Here is a 20871-nt window from a genome sequence, read left to right as displayed (position 1 = left end):
CAACTTCCTTGCCCTAACCACCTTACTGGCACTCCTGCTTACTGCCGCTGCGCAGATAGCATAGTCTGCTTACCCTCTCCCTATACATCCTACAACGAACAGGATATCTAACCAAAATGAAACAAAACAATAGTGACCCTGAGACTAACTCGCTCGTCTGCTCCAAGCCCGGCGGCAGCTACTGCGCCTCCGGCTCCCTTGAGGGCCCGACTATTATCACCTGTGCATCTCAGCACACGGTGGAGATCAGTTCATGCAACCTCTTGTACGCTGGGCTTCTTCCTTCTAACGAATAGACGTGATACTCACAGTAATGGAATATATAGTCTGAAGGACCTGCTCCCCGAGGGCTATGAGGAGAAAGCTACTTGTACTTACCCCCAAACTTTATATAACCTACTCCGTACTAATGAAAGAGCAGGTTATGAAACCACCTCATCGGCTGGTGACGCTCTCTGCGCCTTCAATGGAACCGGCTATGCCATCATTAAGAAGTCCAGAGATGTTGTTCCTGTCTCTGTGCCGGAGACTATTCTCTGCGATGACGAGAATGAGGTTGACGACCAGACTTGGGACGATTCCAGTGATGCAGAGGATGCTTTCGACCTGGATGTCGAGGATGAAGACTTTGACGAAGACTTCGACGAGTACTCTGATGAATACTTTGACGACGACATTTATGAAGACTTTGACAAGTACTTTGACGAAGACTATCCCAACAGCAATGAGCAAGAAGAAAACGGCTATCCTCTCTTCACTCCGACGGAAGATCCATCCGCTGGCCCTACGCTCCCCATTGTTCCTCCTCTTCTGCCGGCTACTCATCTGCGAAAGGCTTCATCTACATCTAAACCATCATTCACCCTGATCAAGCTGCCGAGCATGACTTCTACTCCTCCATCTGCAACCGCAACCGCAGCCACGCAGGAAGAGAAAAGAACTCTACGTAAACGTGCGTGCTCTGATCCGGGAAGAATACCCTCACCTTCCTTCTCCATTCAGGATATGGGTTTCTCTACTTTATCTCTTGATCCTACTTCCACTATGGATAGCCCTACCGCTGCTGCTGCTTCTGCTGGTGGTCATGACGGGCCTTTGTCAACTTCCACCTCGACTATCTATGCCAGTAGATTTACAGAAGTCGCAGCACCGGAGACCGTCACAATCATTGCTACTGAAACGGGCACCCCGACATCATCTACGGGTGTGGGGAACGGTGATCCTGAGACAGAAACTACCCCGGTCAAGACAAGTGACGCTAGCCATACTTCGGAGAGTGGGTCGGAAATGCGTGCGCTTGATGATAGTATTGTTTTCCAGGATTTAGCTGTCATCTGGGTTATGTGGGTGGTTTTCGCGTACATTTTCGTGTGAGGGGGGAAGTGTATTCATGACTCGATGGATATCGGTCATTGGTGATATGCTGATGGTGGTTGATTTTTTCCTTTACTGCGGAGTTGATCTAGTGGTTTATGCCTGCGGTTCAGCGTAGGAGTTTGTGGCGAGTTTCGGTTAAGAGATGAATAGCGGGAGTTTATGGAGGGAAAAGTTTCTTCTGCCTTGGCTTCTACTGTGATGTATTCGCTGGCAATGGGCATAGAAAAGCTTCTTCTTCTCTCTACGTATCTATCTATCGGACGCTTACATGTCCTCCACGAATCCCTGCTTGGACACTCCTCCCTGGTCCAACATGATATAGTAGTCTGCATCTTTGATGGCCTCCAGCCGATGCGCAATGGTGATTACGGTCGACTCCCTCATCTCCTCGCGTAGCACTTGCTGGATCTCAAGCGAACTTTCATGATCAATCGAGGCGGTCGCTTCGTCCAGGATGACGATCGAGCTGCGACGTAGCACAGCCCTCGCGAGACCGATTAGCTGGCGTTCTCCTTGGCTGAGGTTCCGTCCGCCTGCTTCGACGTGCGTCTCTAGACTCCAGCCGTGTCGACTGCAGATTCGTTTCAGGACGTCTGCACACTCTGCATCAGAGTACTCCTCTAATGGGTCGAGGTTCAAGCGGATGCTTCCGGGGAAGAGAACTGGGTCCTGCGCAACGAACGTGACTCGGGTGCGCAGAGCTTGTTTGCTGACTTGGGTGATGTCCAGATCGTCGATAAGGATCCGTCCTGAGTCGGGACGGATGACGCTTAGTAGGGACACGGCCAGTGTGGACTTGCCGCTACCGGTTCGACCGATTATAGCTGTCGTGGAGCCCCCTGGTATGCGCAGAGAAACATTTCTGAGTGACGGGTCCAGGTGAGGCGCATATCGAATGGTCACGTCCTCGAAAACGATGTCACGGCCGAACTTGGGCCATGATGCAGGGGGATCTATCGTGCCCGGTGACTCTTGTTCGACGTGAAGCAGCTCGTCTACCCTCTCAACAGAGACAAAATCCATTTGCAGTTGGCCATATTGCTTGCACAGGGCATGGGTAGACGCGACGAAGTTATTGGCTGCTACGAGCACGAACGCCGCTAGACCCGGCGAGACGCTCGTGTACAAGGCCAGGACAGTAAGGCAGAATGTCGAGAAAGCGGAAAGACTCTCGAATCGATACATGAGCCAGCTCTGGAGAGACCAGTAGAAGTGGTCCATTCCTTGGAATTTATCCACTACTGCGATGACTCGATCTTGAAAGCGCTCTTCGGCATGGAATGCGCGAACGGTGGTCAGGCCGTGAAGCAGTTCACCGAAATTAGATATCAATGGACTCAGTGATACCATCTCTAACCGCCTAAGGCTCTGCGATGTTGGTAGAAAACGCAGAAAGACCATGACAAATGCTGCCGTTAGTACGAGTGAGAATCCGAGAAAGGTCGGTGTCACTGAGGCGATCACAACAATAGACGAGATCCAAGTAATAGCCTGGAAGGCAATCATTTGGAACTGTTCGCTGATATTTCCATCAACAACGCCGATGTCCGATGTCAAGCGATTCATCAATCGGCCAATGGGAGTCACATCGAAGAACCGAAAGGTAGCATGGCTCACTCGCACCATGACTTCCTGGAAAAGCGTCTTTCCTGCACTATAGACCATCACAAGCATCACAAGTTGCGCAATCAGGAGGACGACTGATTGGAAAGTGGTGATGATGAAGAAGGCCAGCAGCCACGGACGGACATCTTCAACTGGTGCCGGGAATTCGTCAATGGGGTTGGAAGGTCTCCAGTCGAGCATTTTCACCATGGCCGACGGTGTTATCCAGTCCCCCGAGAACGACTTCTTGTTCGTACCGGAGTATCCGAACAATAGAAGTGTTTCATTGTAGGCTTCTCCCCACTCCTTCAAAAACCAGGATTGTCCCACGGATGTGAACCGGTACACAGCAAGCACGAGAATCAGGGTTATCCACCATCTGTACTTGCTGGCTCTGATGTACTTCCAATACACTCTAGCTTTGACACCCCATTCTGCTCGATGCTCTTCTTCTATGAACTTTGTCGGCACTGCAGCAGTCTCGTCGGTGGGTGCCGTTTCGCTCTCGGATTCAGTACTAGATGAACTATCGGACGAGCTGGATTCCGATTGACCACTCTCATGCGACGAGAGCTCATGCTTATCTTCGACAACTGCGCGGCCCTTCTGTATGAGGACAATCTGATCTGCCATCTGTCGAACCAGGTGAATTCTATGAGTGACCAGCACAATTGTACGATTCTGCATCAAGGGACCTGAGAAGCATTTGCGAGTGACAGTTTCGGCTGTGTTGTGGTCCAGAGCTGACAGGGGGTCATCAAGGAACAGTATCCTGGCAGTGCTGTACATCGCCCGTGCAAGAGCCACCCGTGCCTTCTGCCCACCAGAGAGACCGACTCCGTTTTCGCCCACAAAGGTTAGATCTCCATGCTTAAAGTTAGACAGATCAGGTAACAAGGCGCACGCATCCAGCACCCGTCTGTAACGTTGCGCATCATATGGTGAAGAGAACAAAATATTGTCTCGTATACTCATGCTCTGCAGCCAGGGGGTCTGGGCACAGTATCCAATCATTTCATTTGGTACGTATGAAACACCAGCGAGTCTGTCCAGTTCGCCAAGCAAGGCTTGGAGTAGAGCCGTTTTACCAGCTCCGACTTTGCCATACACAACGGTTAGCCCTGTTGGTACACTCAGGTCGACCTCGCGAAGGACTGGCAACTGTCTACCAGGCCAGGAAAAAGAGCAATGGTCCAGCTGAATCGATGCTGGCTCGGTCTCGATGACCTCCTTCTGCTCCTTATCTGGCTCAGCCATGAAGTCCTTAATTCTCTCCATAGCGATGGACGCATTGATCAGCACCGTTATGAGACTCGGGATGTCCCTCAGACGAGTCTCGAGCATAGTGAAGAGTTGTAGAGCAGGGAAGATAACGTCGATGCGTAATGGGTTTCCCGCCAAAAGAGTATACGCGTATAGCGCTATTACAGGGAAGAGCCCACTGGCGAAGGTGTTGATGAACCGGATAACGATACCCCATAGCATGGTGACAATACGAAGGTTCAGTTCAGATTGTCTGGCGTCCATAACCTGGCGCAACCAGTGATTCTGCCATCCATACCACCGAAGATGACGCAGCGCCTCCACAAACTGGGAGGAGACCTGTAGTCGACCATCTGTTGCAAGCCGGCGAACCCGTTCTTTTTGCAGCAGGACACGAGTGACAAATGCGTTCAAAACTTGCGCGATCAAAACTGCCACAATACCCAAGAAGCATGAAGGGCCAAGCAGTTTCCATACCAGCACAACCGCAATAACTAGCCCTAGGGGCTTATCGACCAACGTGTCGATCTCCCAGAAACGCTGGGCTACTTCGTAGACATCCCCGCGCAAAAGGTTGAATATCTTACCCATAGAAGCAGTTTCTTTGGCCTTTTCTTTGTGCGTGGCTCGTCGAAAGACGGAGAATTGCCACCACTTGCGCTGTTCCGGCTGCGCATCCAAAGCAGTGCTATCTTCATCTTGCACCCCATCCTCCTCTGCTTTGTCGACCAATTGCTGATCAAACACATTCTTTCTAGAAAGAGCTTTTTCATATACCATCATGATCATCTCGCCTCGGCTTCTCTCGTAGCTACGTCTCCCATACCACAGACTTAACACTTGCGACTGCGCGGCAATCAAGCGGAGGACAAGAGACAGCAAAGCATATGTCAGGGCAACACGGTTTGACGATCCACGGTCAGTCATGGCTTGTAGCAACTGCTGGAGTAGTACCGGTGTAGAAAAATCTACTACGTTGTCAGCGTCATCACAACAGGTGGGTGTTGTATCAAAGACTGACCGCAAAGCATCTGCACAATGGCAATGGTGGTAATGATCAGGACATCGATGCCATTAGCCTGTAGCAATCGGCCAATAACAGACCCTTTTAGTCTGCGAAACTTCTCATGTAGCTTGCGGTGCTGAAATTCGAATCCCAAGAACCAAACATCTTCCTCTTGTAACTGCCTCTTCCTGCCAATGGAGATCAACGGGGCCATCCACGACACGCTCAGAAATTGCCAGAGCCGTAAATTGTCCTCGGGGCTGCGGTATTTACTGGATGGGGGTTGGCCAACAGCACCAATATCCATGCAGGGAAGTAAAGGAGCTCGAAGCGGCATCATGAGGATTACAAGACATCCAACCAAAGCAGTACCGGCTGCGACATAATGAGGGGCGAGGGTAGATTCATGCGCATCATAGATCGTTATAGAGGCAGTCTCTACTGCCAGTATGCTAATAAAGAAACTGAGTAAAAAAAGAGGGCAAGACCTCGGACGGGCTATTGCGATCAAACAAGTTGCGGCCATCTACTTGAACGTCAGTGTAACGACTCCCTGCAGGGACACCCTTGGCTTACCCAGGCTATCAAAAGAGAAAGATTGGACGACCACCCCAGAAGGACTAATTTAATAAGTTCAGATGATAGCCCTACCAATGAGATGGCAAACAGGGTTATCACCCAGCCCATCCGTTGTTTTGAGCTATCAATTGGCAAGTCAGAGGTCATAGGCTGCTCTGGAACGAAAGGCTTGGTCCATTGGGGACGCTTTGCAATCGATATTTTACGGAGTACATAGCCTAGTACAGCAATTGAGACGACAATTGCGGGTATGGTAGACATGTATCCCATAGCACATGGGGATAGCCGCGCCCCGCGCGAGTCCTAGTAACATAAAAATATGTTAATGAACCACAACTGGTAACTTCAACATTATCATTATGGTTGCTCAAAAATTCTGGCCTACCCATATCCATTTGCAGGAGATGTCCGCTCCATAGTGTTGTTCAACCGGCATTGGAGGAAGATATCGAGGGATGGGTATCCTGGGACACTGGGACTGTCCAGAGGAAGCAAGGTATTGGAAGCTGTCAGCCCGCAAGTCCGCCTTCAATCTTATCGCAACGGCGGATCATCGGCGTTGCCTCCGAAACACACCCTGCTGCCTTAGGCAGGACTTAACCGGATGCGGGCGCTTCCCCACATTAGTGCCAGCATCTGGCAGGTTTCACATGGCAACTATTACTACTGTATGAAAGAAGTCTTTACAGGAACCCAGATTTAATCCTAAATAGAGTGAAGATATTTCAACAAGGAGAGGTCTACCTTGTGTCTCCACTAATTGACCTGCAGTGTGTATGTAGGGTACAAGAATAAAAAAACAACAATCGATAAGTGTCCGATAGTGCCCGAAGCGAATCCATCAACGCTGTGGAGCCTTCCTGCTAGCCACAAGCCTGGTAATCGTACGGTATCAGGGTGGGCCTGAGACTGCTATTGATTGCAACTTGGTCTGCGTGGGTCGGATTATACATGTCCACTTGCTTAACGCCCTTCTGGGCATGTACGATGTTGATCTGAATATAATCCCCAATTCGATGGATACATCTCATCGCCAGTATCGTTCAGCGATCGTACATGTTATCATGTATCGCGGGTATCGTCCTCAGCTGCTTGATCATACTTATCGGCAGCTGGTAAACTGACACGGTGCACGATGCGAATCCAACGCCTCCTTCTCCATTCCCCCGTTACATGGGATCCGGTGTGCACCTTCTCCTCATAATCTTGGGAGATCCTTTCTTTCCCTTTCTTTCTGCCCTTAGAATCATGTCCTTTCGATGGGTTTAATGAGTCGAGGACATCATATGCTAGCGTAGACACTGCCTCTTCATATCTGTTGGAGGCCGGAGGCAGGTCCCAGACCCAACCACCAATCTCGCCACTGGTCATGCCACTTTCCGATGGACTACCGGAGACCTCGAAGCCAACTCCTGTGATCATGCGCTCCACAACCCACTCGCGACAGTCCAAATCTAACTCCCATTTCTTACCTTTCCACGCCCATCCAGTCGGGGGCTGGACATCCTCGAAGAATCGACAGCCCTTAGGACGATCACCGGCAATGCGTGAGGGAGAGAGCGGATCGTAAGGCATAGGACTGAAGAGAAAATGCTCCCATTGCGATTCAGAATAAGGAGCAAGGGAGCGATATTGGATCTCGAATACCTCAACCTCCCGCTCCTCTGGGGAGGAGTCCAAGGAGATATTGGCCAGTGATTCCATCAATGACGCGGCTTTTGAGGGCGAAGCAGGCATGGCCACACCGCCGAGGTTGAATGATTCCTGGCCTTTCTTATCCGTTGTCGGACCCTCTTCTGCTGTCTGATCCAACATATCCCCTGCAAGACGCTGTACCAGGTCTGGAAAGCTTGGGTGCATTGACAGAATGGCTGCATTGCCACCAACAAGGAGAATCAGCCGCCACGGGAGTAGGTGGGCGGTTAAGAATAATAGAGCTGCCATTAGCATGCATGTAAGAAATACTGTCGATGAAAGTTTCTCGTTGGAAAAGTTTGTCAACGGCGCGAACGCGGAAACTGTCGCATCATGTACATCGGAGTAGTCTGCCATGCAGTTTTGCAAATCTCTCATATTCCGAAAGAAATCCTTAGACGTCTCCGACGCTGGCTTAATGGTTTTGGCAGGAGCAAGGGCTGGGCCTTCATATGAGTAGTAAGGGGTGATGCTGGAAGTGGATGTCGAGGGAGGTGGAGGGTGGCGTGCGAGGAATGCAGGCACCATGACAAAGAACAAGAGTACGGCGAATGGAATAATGACGAGAAGATGGGGATCTAGGCATATGAAGGAATAGATGAAGAGAAAGGAGACTGTGTGGGAGGTCTGTTTCCAGCTGAGCAGGCGCTCCACACGGGTTTGAAACAGGAAAACGATGCCAATCCTATCAGAGAAATCAGCGTTTGAATCAGCCAGAGAATGAGAAGAGTCTCTTTCACCTTGCATTGAATCGGCGGAAATTGTTGGCCATCAGAGGTAGACTAAACGCCGGCCGTTTACTATCGATGGCAATTGGCTTGTCGCCGACTGACACTGATTCAGCATCGACATCTTCGACGGGCATAACTTGCTCCAAGATCCTGTTTTCGGACTCAGTTAGCCAAGGTAATTCACACGATATCGATATGAGAAGGAATTCCTAAGAGTTTACCTACTTGGAGAAAATCCTATCCTGTAGAGAGCGACCGGCCTTGGACACTGATCGCTTCAGTACCCCAGGTTTTGATCGCTCGGCATCGTCATTGTGCTTCCCAGCGGCGATGACCGGGACAGGCTCATCACGATTGACGAGGGCGTCCGTAGTGTGATCTTCCATGATGCTCCATCCAAGGTGATGCGAGTCGCATGAGGCGAAGGTGCATGTCTGATAACAGACGGTTCAACTCAGGAGAGAAGAAACTCAGTGGCTCGGTTGGTTGGTAACTCCGAGAAGCACATGCAGAGAGAGCCGCGGGAGCTTATCGGTGGCTCACCAATGTCAGTGCCTGGTATGGACAGAGTATGGCGGGCGGGTAAGAAACTTGCAGTAATTGCAGTAAACTCAGTAACTACTATGTATGTATCACCTGTATCCAACTGGTAAAGATGATACGTCTCATACGCACGGTACGTTACAAGATCGACAGAACATTAAGCAGCAAAACCAGCGGTGTTTGAGTGGTTTGCAAACCCACCGGGCCCCATTTTTGTAGAAGCAAAAAGGAGCAGGGGGGCACAACTGGTTTCGCGATACGTTAAACAGCGCTTTGGGCTAGGAATTATTATTGTTGTTTACCACCGCTTTGTCTTCTTCCTCCATTTTCCTCTCCCACTTCCTCATCCTCTTACGCTTCCTAACAGGCCCCGGGAGGGTTACTCATTTCTTTGTCTGATTGCTACCGGCCGATTTTACCTCTTCGGTGTATTTCTACATTTGCCCTCGCCCCGTTCCTATTGTCTGGTTTCGTCCGTTGCTAAGGTATATGCGCCCGTAACTTTCTCTCCAACGCCAAGTCTACCAGAACTCCTGTCCTCGGCCAGAGTTCTCTTCTGCAATCCCACGCTTGGTTCTTCCTTTTGATATTTTTAACTGGGAAGGGCGCTTGAGCTCATCTGTCAAAGCTTTCTGGGAGATTTTCGACAATCTAACTTGCTGCCCAGGTTTCTCGTCGACATCCCGGAACAGAGATCGCTGTTCTTGATCCCCGCAATGGACCGGTAGCAACTATCGATGGGTCGCGCGACGGTGTCGATAAAGGTTCTGCTTGGTTTAGATACTAAGCAGTCGTTTACTTCTGAACGCCATTGCGATTGGGATCTCATTTCGATTCCTTCGCCAATCTGAGCTACCATCCTCTTGCCTGCCCGTTTGTTCGTCGGATGCTGTTTCTCGGTCGGAGTTGAGGATGTCGGAAAATCTAGCTTTCCAGCAAACTCCAGGAAAGGGGCAATCGCGCAGGGTACAGTCAAGGCCATCTAGCCCATCTCACATTGATGATACAAGTTTGGCAGGTAAGTCTTGACTTGGAAATGGAATCCAGGCTGTTTGCGGGTGGTTGAATATCGAGACGTTAACATTATCTATTAATGAAGCAGATGGTACTACGCGCAGACGATTGCAAAAACACGCCTCAACCCCGTTCCTATCAGATACTGCCTCCCATTCCCCTAAAGTCGCTGCTGGAACCCGAACTGGTGTGATGAGCAAGAGGAGACTCTCGATTCGAGACCAGAAAGTGCCACAGGGCCCGCGACCGCAGGATCCTTCACGAACAAGGTAGTCGGACCTCCTTTTCCTCTTTCTGGTGGATTGTTGCCCCCCTTTCCAAGACAATTCGTTTTCTTTGTTGGTTTATGCGCCAAGTTTCCTCCTAGAGCTCTATGTGTGACGATGGGCTGATCTTGATGTCTTAGCAACATGTCTGGTTCCTTCTTTCATTCCGGTCATTCTTCGATTGATTCCACCAACGATTCGACGCAGAGCAACAACTCCCGCATCAGCCTCCGATCTACCAGCATAAGTAACTTCTCAAAAATCGAATACAACAAACAAACCCCTCCTGACAGCACAGAATTCCTCGCCCCCGTCAATTTCGACGATCTCCAAAACAGCATAACAGAGCCGAGTCTCAGTCACTTTCCCACTCCTGGACAGGCGGGGGCTGGGTTTGAGCCAAGGCTTCCGAACAATAGTAACGATAATGGCACGAATACTAGGTCAAGGAGCAATTCCGTTCGGCGGAAAAGCCTGGTCAACGGTTCTATCGATCCAGGTTCGGCTCGAGCTCCAGCTTCAGCCACGGCTGCTCGAAGCCGTCGCCAGAGCCTTGCCCAACCTACAGCCACAACCACAACTACTTCGCGCGCTCCTCGAAAGTCCATCGGCCCTGGCTCTCTCTCGGCAACTGGGACAGGCAGACGGCAAAGCCTGTCAGCACGAAAGGCCAGTGCAGACACAACGCGGATGGATCAAGGCAACCTTCTGCGTCCGAGGACCCAGCATTTCGAATCGGCCCGACAACAGGATGGCACGAAACTCTCTAGCACTTCCCGGAGCATCAAAGCCAAGTCGCTGCAACCGCCATTGAGGGAACCCCAAGAGACCTACCTGACAGCATCTGGCTCTGCGGAGCATTCTCGTTCTTGTTCCACAAACGCTGTTCGAACTCCAGTCAAGAACGCGGCAGCTCCCGTGGCAACTCCATCATCTTCATCCAAAAGGGTTTCGGTCATGCCGCCACATGCTACTGGCTTAGGGGCTCGGACCATAAGCCCCACTGATGCGCGACGAATTAAGCGTATGTCTACGGTGCCATCGGCGCAACAAGCACCGTTTACCCCTCCGACTCAGACAGAGCCCATGCCTACTCGTCCTAGGTCCACTGCGCAATCCCCTTCGCATATTCCTCGAAAGAGCAGTGTAACCCCCTCGTCTACTCGTACTACGCCTGACCCAAATCGGAAATCTTATAGCTCTGGCTTATCTCTATCATCAAACACCAGCTACAACTCCGCAAGGAACTCGGGGGGCTCATTGCAGACCAGGCTATCTCAGTCTTCATCCACGTCACGTTTGCCTACCCCCAAGCCTCGTATGGAACATGCGGCGGCCGATGAGGAGGTTCCGCCTGTTCCTGCAATTCCAAAGGCGTACGAGTCACCCAAAGGCGATTTTGACCCACCAAATTATGTTACCCCCCGAAAGCCAAGTCTATACTTGGACGTCGAACCCAAGCCTAAGGTAGAACAAGACTCAGACACGAATCAAACAGCAAGTGCGACCGAAGATGATACACATGGAGCCAATGACGAGCGAGCTTTGAAAACACCGGATGCGAAAGCCAAGCCATCCGCCGGGCTGGCGAAAAAGAGTTTACAGCCCTTAAAGTTACCGCCGTTGAATTTGCTTCCTCTGGGTACCCCAATGACGACGAAGATCGAGGCGTTGAAGGACCGGGATGATGACGTCAAATCCTACACGCCTTCGGCACAGACTCTGTCCAAAACCCCCAGTACTCCGTTAACCGCCTCCAAGGCAAACTTTTTCTCACCTCAGGACAATGAGGATGCAGTGCCACTTACTCAGGCTAGAAGTAGCACGTCGCATTTCGCCTTGAGTACATCATCAGGCAGTGCGGCTCTTCGGACGGCCAGCAGCTCTAGTGCGCTGGCGGCTTTTGACAACATTCCTGTCGGCACAAGAACCGTTTCGCCATACATTGCGTACAGCTTGCCGAAAAGCACTAGCGACTATACAGCTTTGCGCACTAAAGCTACCGATGATTGCTCTCCCAAGGTGACTCAGTCTCACAAGCTCACCGGGCCTCGTCCCCAAACACGATCATCCGCATTCTCTTCCAATGCCGAGACCATCAGTCAGCTTTCGACTCCTTCTGACCCCGACAACAACAGCGTGTCGGGCTCCTCCCTCCGCAGTAAGATCACCTTCACTCGGAACCGCAGCAGTTCCAAGCCCCAGCAGGGGCCCGAGTCAAATGGCGACCCTATAAAACATGAAAAGATGCCCCCACCGAAGCTCCCAGCCTCTGCAACTTGGAGTAATATGTCAACAACGAGTACCTCTAGCCCATCGCTCAAGCCGTCCTATCTCAAATCACGGCGACAAGCATCGATGTCTACCGCTACCAACCAGCCGATGAGGAACCCTAGCTTCAGCAGCGACCAGAGCCTCGCGCTGGAGCCAAGTCCTTCCAATGAGTCAGGCGATAGTGAAGTGGTAGCGCACCGCTCAGCGGCGTCGATCTTATCGCCTGTACACAAGATTATTAGCTCGGCCAAGTCGAGTGTCGGGGCCACGTCAGTTCCCACGGAGTCTAATGTAGACGCCGATATACGCGTGGCTGATGAAGAAATGCGACGGCTTGGCAGCAAGCGTAAAGATTTCGAGACCGCGGCTAGGAATCTGGATGACTTGCGCCGCAAAGCCAGTCCCAAGGAGCGTGTCAGTCCGGCACAGGCTCTGCGGGTCGCCAGTCTGAACATCTTCGAGCGTGGAGAGATCATCGACTTCAAGGATATCTACTTTTGCGGGACCCAGAATGCGAAAAAGCATGTTGGTGATCTGACTGCGCAAGCGAACTTTGGCTACGATGACGACCGTGGCGACTATAATATTGTTATTGGAGACCATTTGGCCTACCGATACGAGGTTATCGATGTTCTGGGCAAGGGTAGTTTTGGTCAAGTGGTGAGATGCATCGATCACAAGACAGGCGGCTTGGTTGCCGTGAAGATTATCCGCAATAAGAAGAGGTTCCATCAGCAAGCGTTGATTGAGGTCAATCTCCTCCAGAAGCTGAAGGAATGGGATCCTCATCGTAAACACAGCGTTGTGAACTTCACCCAAAGCTTCTACTTTCGCGGCCATCTTTGCATCTCGACTGAGCTGCTCGGAATGAATCTCTACGAGTTTATCAAGGCACACGACTTCAAGGGATTCTCTCTTAAACTGATTCGTCGCTTTACGAAGCAGATGCTGGGTACACTGGTGCTTCTACACAACAAGAAGGTAATTCACTGTGATCTCAAGCCAGAAAACATCCTCCTCGTGCATCCAATGAGCTCTGAGATCCGAGTCATCGATTTTGGATCCAGCTGCTTTGAGAATGAGAAGGTGTACACTTATATTCAGAGTCGATTCTATCGTTCTCCGGAAGTCATTCTCGGCATGTCGTACGGTATGCCCATCGATATGTGGAGTGTTGGTTGTATTCTGGCAGAGCTTTTTACCGGATACCCCATCTTCCCCGGAGAGAACGAGCAGGAACAGCTTGCTTGCATCATGGAGGTCTTCGGACCTCCAGAGAAGCACTTGATTGAGAAAAGCACTCGGAAGAAACTCTTCTTTGACTCGCTGGGCAAGCCGAGACTTACAGTCTCTTCGAAGGGTCGACGACGTCGTCCCAGCTCCAAGGAGCTCAAGCAGGTCCTGAAATGTGACGATGAGGCATTCCTTGACTTCATTTCCCGTTGTCTTCGATGGGATCCCAGCCGCCGTATGAGTCCACAGGACGCATTGAGGCACGAATTCATTACGGGGGTGAAGATGCCGTCCCGAGCAAGAACCTATACACTGACGACGCAATCTCCTGCGAAGCGGGCAACGACGTCTTCTCACCCTTCTGCCGGCCGGCCTCTGCCGGAACCTCCTGTGACCAGCCTCAAATCCGGCACGCTGATCCGCAACCGGGATGCTTCGGGAACCTCTCCAGTCAAGCTACCTGCGGGTAAACGCCATTCGACTGTGAGTGGACTACCACCGTCGACGCCCGCCAAACGAGGAACTAGCATTAGCACTACCAGTACTCCTGGCTCGGCGCTACCTCGCGTTGCAGCCCGGAGTATTAGTGGCAAGCCAGACCTCGCGACGGCGGCGGCTGCGACCAGCCTGGTAAGTGCCGAAGAGCCCGACGAAACGCCACGAGCCGGCCATTAACTTGCATACAGAGGACGAAATGAAGTGGGCAGTATCATACGGCTTCGCATCCCTCCCAATTTTCACTTCTTGCATATCTGTAATAATAATTGTTTCTTGTTTTGTTTTCAAGGTTGTATAAACGGGTGGAAGCATCGGCGGTTCTGTCTCCCGTTGTCATGATTGATTTTGAACCGTTATGGGCCCCGTGTGGTGGACGTCCAAGGGGTTCGTGGTATACCCTTAATTGAGCATCTGCATGCCTTCCGTATGATTTGCATTTCGATTTTAGAGCCCTTTTCCGAGCATGTTGTTCTCCAATCCTGTCATGACCCTGGGAGCTGTCTACTCCCCTTCCTGCATTTGTTTCCTTTGTCACTCTTTCCCCCCTTATATGCTTTCTTATCTCTATCTCCTTTTTCTTACTTCCTGATCGGGTCCTGATGGCCGGTGTTCCGTGTTCATGGGCGGGCCTGGGTAAATGTGATGGTGATGCGTGGATAGCATCTGTACAGTTGTCTCTTATTCTTTGGCCTCCCCTCATCATAGATATGGCAGTGACACGAATGGTGCCAGTGGTGGAGGATCGTGATGTTATGACTTAGACCATATAGGCATATATACCAAGCATATCGCCTGTGGATTTGTGTTTTCTGTAGTGATGTTATCTACTAGTATTTTGCAGGAAGCTAGTATTGGTTACAATCCCGCTGTCATCTATTCCCAGCTTCAACCAGCGGGAAACGATGCTATCATGGGTATATAATGGTGATTACTTGTAAGCTTGAGTGTTGACTGGAGTGCCGATAGTAATCCTCGATATGAATTCGGCTCCAGGCTATAACCAAGCCCTCACTGATAATAAGCCCCCTGATCAAGCGGCAGAGGTGTCTGATCTGGCCACAAGAGTACGATTCCATTCTTTGCAGCCGTTACTTCCTTCAGATCGACAAGTAACCCCTGATGCTGAAGCAGACCAAGCTGGTCCGTAACCCAATACCTGCATCCGACACCCGCAGAGTCAAATTCGTATTTGTGGCGGTCATTTTGAATGAGGAGATTATAGACGTCCTTGACCTTCAGGTTCGGAGGAACATGGAGTTCGAACTGGGTCTGAGCATCCGGTGCCCATAGATATGGAAGCTCTGAAATAGCTATGAATCCTTTGGAGCCACCATGGAGAACTGTGCTTGGGACTGTATGACTTGGCTGGCAATCAATGCAGACGGAGGTTGTGTCAGATGTTGCGAGATAGAGACACCAGTGGTTGGTGCCGGCGGTCTGGGTGTGAGGTACTGCGGTGATGCTATGCACAGGGCTATTGAGGATAACGGCTTCGCGAGACGGGGGAATGAAGTGGATGATTTGGAAGTTTGGCATGTTTAGTATGCAGTTATGGTTCTTATGATAGGCGTTTCTGGTAAAGGTTTCACGAGATCGACAACCCTGTGAGAAGTTCTTTGGCGGTGACTAACTGTTATGGATCACCTGCCTTGAATTCTGGGATGATATCCAGAGAGACAGAATCTTTCCTATTAAGTCGATGACAGCGGTTCTCTACCATACACTGACACTTTATTAGGCGATTGAAGCTGTAGAAGGTTGTAGTTTAGTTAACCAACTAGTTAGTTAACTACTAGCTAGTAGTTATGGTTCACGGATGATCAAGGCTTATCGATAAGGGCGGGAAGGGGAATTGCGGAGAAAGAATCAACAACTGAAGGGGAATCCGGACTACTTGGCCTTTCGGCTTCCTTTCGCCAATCCCTCCGCCGCTCCCCTCTCTTCCTCTTGCTTTCCTCGGCCTCCATACGAGAGCTTTGAGCTCCATTGATTGTCGCTCCCTATCTCCTCATCGAACTTACACTCTGTCCTTCCTTTCATTCTCTTCTACCCTCCCCCTATTCATGCCTTGATCGGTTGAATTGTTATACACTTCGCGACACGCATTCGTGATGAATGGCTTCGCATCGCACGGCCTCGACGAGGATGCATTCGGGGAGAAGTCTGGGCTGCAGGGCGGCCTAAAGACATTTGATGCTTTTCGTACGTTGAGCTCCGTATCCATGGATCATTTCAATGTCCACAATCATGCGTTTACTATGGCCCAAGCCTTGTAGTAACCAGCCGCGCATGGATATACTGCCGGTCCATACCAGCCAGCTACGCCTCGAACTAACATCGCATTGCTCATCCAGCCAAAACAAAACCCTCATACACTGCCCCATCCCGCCGCGGAGGACAATGGACCGTCCTCATTCTCGTCATTTGCACAGTCTTCACCTTCTCAGAATTCCGCACCTGGCTCAGCGGCTCCGAGAACCACCACTTCAGCGTCGAAAAGGGCGTCGGCCATGACCTACAACTGAACCTCGACCTCGTTGTCCGCATGCCCTGCGACACCCTCGACGTCAACATCCAAGATGCCTCTGGCGACCGCATCCTCGCCGGCGATCTGCTCCAACGCGAGCGCACCAGCTGGAAACTCTGGATGGACAAGCGCAACCGCGAAACCTCCGGCGGCGTCCATGAATACCAAACCCTCAGCCAGGAAGACTCAGACCGGATTTCCGCCCGCGAAGCCGACGCACACGTTCACCACGTTCTCGGTGAAGTGAGGAAGAATCCGCGCCGGAAGTTCGCCAAGGGACCCAGGCTGAGGCGCGGCGATACCGTCGACTCATGTCGCATCTACGGCAGCCTGGAGGGCAACAAGGTCCAGGGTGACTTCCATATCACAGCTCGCGGACATGGATACAGGAACTTTGGAGAACATCTGGATCATGGAGGTACGTTGTCACCCCTCCATCTCTTACTCACACATTCAAGATAGAAACGCAGTCAACTAACATGCCCATTACCAGTCTTCAACTTCTCCCACATGGTCACCGAACTCTCCTTCGGCCCTCACTACCCTACTCTCCTCAACCCGCTCGATAAAACCATCGCCACCACCGAAACCCACTACTACAAGTACCAATACTTCCTCTCCGTCGTCCCCACCCTCTACTCCAAGGGCGCCAGCGCCCTCGACACCTACACCAACCACCCCGATCTCATCGCCACCAACAGGAACAGGAACCTAGTCTTCACCAATCAATACGCTGCCACCACCCAAGCCCAGGAGCTGCCCGAGAACCCCTACTTCATCCCCGGTATCTTCTTCAAGTACAACATCGAGCCGATCCTCTTGATGATCAGCGAAGAGCGGACGAGCTTCCTCTCGCTGCTGATCAGACTCGTCAACACCGTCTCGGGCGTTATGGTCACGGGAGGCTGGGTGTATCAGATCTCCGGGTGGGTTGGAGAACTGGTGAACCGGAAACGGGGTAGAGGAAAGTCAGAGGGTGTGCTTACGGGGAAGCACTACGCGGAGGATTAGATTATCTCCATCATCTCCATCATCATCATCAATTTTGTTATTAGCATTATCATCTTTTGTGTATGCCTAAGTCCTTGTCTCGAATTGTGTATATCTTTTGTGAGAATACGAGGGAAACTGGATAGTTAGATAAAGAGATATGTGTTTTGCGTTGCATATTGTACTTCTCGTTTAAAATCTGTCTTGTATTCCGGAAACTAGCATGTCGAAAGAAGTACCCGTTCATGTTAGCACTTATACAAGTATCATCTATACTCACAGTGCATGTCCTATCCCGGTATACAATAAGAAGACCAGAACCAAACAAACAAACTAAACCGCTCTCATCAACGCAAAAGTCCATCCGATCCCACCCACGGTATCATTCCCATTCAAGCAACAAAACAAAACGAACCTAACCTTCAAGGGCAAGAAAGATAAAGTAAAGCAGAAGGGAGGGAAGGTAAAATTTCTAAATCTGAAAAATCTCCCCCATGCCCACACCCGCCCCCTCAGCACCAGCCCTACTATCCACCAAATCCAACCGCCAACCATGCCAATCCCTAAGCTTCCTCTTAATCTCGCGCACCCATTCGACCCTCTTCCGCGCCTCCTCTTCAGCCTGTGCGCGCGCAAACTCCGCCTCGTCGAACTCATCGTCGAAGTTTTCCTCGGAGAGGAGCTCCAGACTGCCTCGTGTTGCGGGCTGATGGTGTTGCTGGTTTGAGGAAGCGCGGCCGCGGGTAGCACCACCACTACCGCTACCGCTACCACTGGCTCCGCCGTAGAAGGTGTTTCCGCCAGTGAAGGCGGCGAGTCCGGAGGACAGGACTGTGGAGAAGGAGGAGTGTTGTTGCTGTTGGGACTTGTGGTTGTTGGCGGCCATGCTGCGACGACGGGCATGGTCGGGAGTTCCGCCGATGAGGTCGACGTCGTCGAAGGTGTTTGCTGCTGCTGCTGCTGCTGTGGCGGCAGATGGTGAGGATGCATGGGGGAAGGAGGTATCTGGGGAGTGGAGGTGATGGGCATGGTCAAGTTCCTCGCGACGTTCTTTCCAGACACCGCGGCGGAGGTCGAAGACTTCGCCTTCAAGATCGCGGATGCGGCGATGCAGACGGGAGCGTTCTTCGTCTTCGAGTTCGTCGAGGGCGTCATCGTCGGCGCCGGCGCTGCCGTGGTCGGTGGCGTGTCGTTTACGGAGGGATTCTTGTTCTTCTTTGAGGCGGAGGTTCTCGTTCTCTACGTCTGCGAGTCGTTTGCGAAGCACCGCGGCTTCTTTTTCGATCTTCTCGGTCTCGCGCAGACGGGTTTGATGACGGGCTTCGGATTCCTTGTGTAGGTTGCCCATGGCTTCGAGCTTCTTTTCGAGGGTCTCGGCTTTTTTGTCTGTTGTGGTCTTCTCTTGTTTGAGTTCTTCCAGCTCGCGCTGGAGGTTCTTGATTAGTGTCTCTGTGGAGGTCTTGTCCACGCCCTCTTTGACGGCCTTTTCTGAGGCGCGGGTCAGCGCGCTCTTGGTGTCGGTTAGCTCGCGCTGGGCTTTCTCGAGCGCGGATTCACTGCCGGATAGCTTCTCTTCGAGAGCTACTATTTGGGCCTCATGCGCGCTGCTCGATGCGAGCTGTGCGCGCAGGTTTGAGATTTCCAGTTCCATCGCTTCGATAGTCGCGGACTTGGACTCTAATTGCTGCACCAGGTCCGCTGGAGGAGACTCCGAGGGGCCGGGCACAGAGACGCTGGCGGTGCTCCGATGCGTGCGGGTTTGCAGATGCGAGTTTTGTCTCTGCAGGGATGCGATTTCTGCTTTCTACATTCCCAGTAGACCGTTAGTCTTAGAAGTCCCCGGTAGAGCCCTTCAGAACCATGTAGAGATAAAAGGTCAACTCACCAACTCCTCAATCTCCCCCACCTTCGCCTCCGCATCCTGCAACTTCACCTTCAACTCCGCAACATCCACACTAGCCTCCCGGAGATCCTCCAACTGCTCCTCCGTCTTCTTCCACCGTCCCTTCCCCTCCTCCAACTCCTTCTCCAACCGCTTATTATCCTTCTCCAGTTCCTCAATCCGCGTCGACTGCTTCCGATACACCTCCTGCACCGCCTCACCATCCGCACTTAATGGCGGCAATGAAGGCGACTTCAGCATCGCACTCGCCGCCGGCGACGGCGACCCACTGCTCCCCTGCGACACGGACCCCTTTCGGAACGACGATGACCGCATCTTCGACTGGATAGATAGAGAGGGCTGTCGACCGTGCGCTGACGCTCTTCCGGATGACTCGGGCTTCACGGCGGGTTGCGCGGGGGCTTCGGGACCAGGCGATGTGGGCGCGTCGGGCATAGGCTCGGTCTCTTCTTCTGCTGCTGCTGCTGCTGCTGCTGCTGCTGCGGGGGCTTCTATTTCTTTCTTCTCCTCCTGGGGTTGTTCTTGTTCCTTATCTTCGCTCGTCTCTGCTTTCTCCTCCGATGTGGTGGTTTCGGCGGGAGCTTCTGTCTTCGGTTCTGGCTCTGTCGCCTTCTCTGTCTGTGTCTCCTCTACCTGCGTCGCAGCACTAGCATCTTCCTCCCCTCCCTCCTTCTCTGTAGCCGGCGCAGGCGCAGGTTCCGGAGACGACGCCGCGGGCGCATCTTCCTTGGCTGGTTCTGAGGATTCAGCAGCAGCAGCAGCAGCAGCAGCGGGGGTGGTATCTTTGGAGGTATCGACGCTGGTGGCCTTCTTGTTCGCTTTCTTTTTCTGTTTTTGAAGCTGGGCTACCTATAAACTCATTCCATTAGTGATATGTTCGCGCTGCGCTTGAGTGTGCTGCCTTTATAGACAGGCAAAGGATAGGTACATGGGCCGGGGGTAGGTAGGTAGCTAATGTGCATTCATAAGGGATATGCGTACCCTTTTCTTCGCGGCAGCTAGCTTCTCAGCCTTGATGCGCTCTTCGTCATCCGCCATTGTGTGAGAATTGCGGAAATGCGCGTGCGGGGGAAGTGGAATGGGTAGTGTGTTCTGGAGGTTGCTTGTTGATGGATGATAGATGGTCTACTTGGTGATAGTCGGATCGGAGGACAGCTTTGGCCGCCGCGGTGCACGGACCAATCGGGGAGTACCAAGTCGCTGGTCTTCACTACTAATACTGTTTGATTACTGAATAGCTGGTCTGATCTATAAATAGCTATTTCTTCTGTCTACTCGTAGCGGATAAATGAAAAGAGTCAAAAGATCAATTTGTAATAAATACAGGAAGGAAACAGAAGAATGACAACGCCCGCCGTTGTGGAACC

At 51.7% G+C, this 20871-nt stretch overlaps 5 protein-coding genes across 5 annotated transcripts; 2 read left to right on the top strand and 3 right to left on the bottom strand.

The window, feature by feature from the left end:
- Positions 1–116: 116 nt before the first annotated feature.
- On the top strand, positions 117–1374 carry BO87DRAFT_447187 (uncharacterized protein; the record flags this gene model as incomplete). The annotated part of the gene is made up of 3 exons (XM_025628257.1): positions 117–265; positions 327–370; positions 422–1374. The coding sequence occupies 3 exons, from the start codon at positions 117–119 to the stop codon at positions 1372–1374; spliced, it is 1146 nt and encodes a 381-aa protein (XP_025475329.1).
- A 224-nt stretch (positions 1375–1598) lies between these two features.
- Positions 1599–8784, bottom strand: BO87DRAFT_410245 (putative ABC bile acid transporter). The gene is made up of 7 exons (XM_025626312.1): positions 8482–8784; positions 8266–8406; positions 6933–8210; positions 6216–6336; positions 5828–6133; positions 5267–5777; positions 1599–5213 (listed from the first exon to the last, which is right to left on the bottom strand). The coding sequence occupies exons 1-7, from the start codon at positions 8640–8642 to the stop codon at positions 1642–1644; spliced, it is 6090 nt and encodes a 2029-aa protein (XP_025475328.1). The 5' UTR covers positions 8643–8784; the 3' UTR covers positions 1599–1641.
- Positions 8785–14939: 6155 nt separating this feature from the next.
- Positions 14940–15910, bottom strand: BO87DRAFT_173900 (uncharacterized protein). Its single transcript, XM_025618360.1, has 2 exons — positions 15859–15910; positions 14940–15807 (listed from the first exon to the last, which is right to left on the bottom strand). The coding sequence occupies exon 2, from the start codon at positions 15618–15620 to the stop codon at positions 15093–15095; it is 528 nt and encodes a 175-aa protein (XP_025475327.1). The 5' UTR covers positions 15621–15807; positions 15859–15910; the 3' UTR covers positions 14940–15092.
- A 100-nt stretch (positions 15911–16010) lies between these two features.
- Positions 16011–17776, top strand: BO87DRAFT_380310 (COPII-coated vesicle protein). The gene is made up of 3 exons (XM_025624273.1): positions 16011–16286; positions 16439–17029; positions 17105–17776. The coding sequence occupies exons 1-3, from the start codon at positions 16196–16198 to the stop codon at positions 17620–17622; spliced, it is 1200 nt and encodes a 399-aa protein (XP_025475326.1). The 5' UTR covers positions 16011–16195; the 3' UTR covers positions 17623–17776.
- A 297-nt stretch (positions 17777–18073) lies between these two features.
- Positions 18074–20607, bottom strand: BO87DRAFT_368274 (uncharacterized protein; the record flags this gene model as incomplete). Its single annotated transcript, XM_025621927.1, has 3 exons — positions 20486–20607; positions 19487–20353; positions 18074–19405 (listed from the first exon to the last, which is right to left on the bottom strand). The coding sequence occupies exons 1-3, from the start codon at positions 20540–20542 to the stop codon at positions 18074–18076; spliced, it is 2256 nt and encodes a 751-aa protein (XP_025475325.1). The 5' UTR covers positions 20543–20607.
- Positions 20608–20871: the final 264 nt, after the last annotated feature.

Source organism: Aspergillus neoniger, assembly GCF_003184625.1.
Source record: "Aspergillus neoniger CBS 115656 unplaced genomic scaffold BO87scaffold_43, whole genome shotgun sequence".
Lineage (NCBI taxonomy): Eukaryota > Fungi > Ascomycota > Eurotiomycetes > Eurotiales > Aspergillaceae > Aspergillus > Aspergillus neoniger.
This window is presented reverse-complemented; position numbering and strand designations above follow the sequence as displayed.

Bases quoted from the DNA above. Each gene is read 5' to 3' on its own strand.
- BO87DRAFT_410245 (XM_025626312.1), bottom strand. From the start codon at position 8,642: ATGGAAGATCACACTACGGACGCCCTCGTCAATCGTGATGAGCCTGTC. The intron at 8,407-8,481 runs GTAGGTAAACTC...GTCCGAAAACAG, and splicing joins CAGGATAGGATTTTCTCCAA to GATCTTGGAGCAAGTTATGC. The intron at 6,134-6,215 runs GTAGGCCAGAAT...TTATGTTACTAG, and splicing joins TCTCCTGCAAATGGATATGG to GACTCGCGCGGGGCGCGGCT.
- BO87DRAFT_173900 (XM_025618360.1), bottom strand. From the start codon at position 15,620: ATGCCAAACTTCCAAATCATCCACTTCATTCCCCCGTCTCGCGAAGCC.
- BO87DRAFT_380310 (XM_025624273.1), top strand. From the start codon at position 16,196: ATGAATGGCTTCGCATCGCACGGCCTCGACGAGGATGCATTCGGGGAG. The intron at 16,287-16,438 runs GTACGTTGAGCT...TTGCTCATCCAG, and splicing joins AAAGACATTTGATGCTTTTC to CCAAAACAAAACCCTCATAC. The intron at 17,030-17,104 runs GTACGTTGTCAC...GCCCATTACCAG, and splicing joins AGAACATCTGGATCATGGAG to TCTTCAACTTCTCCCACATG.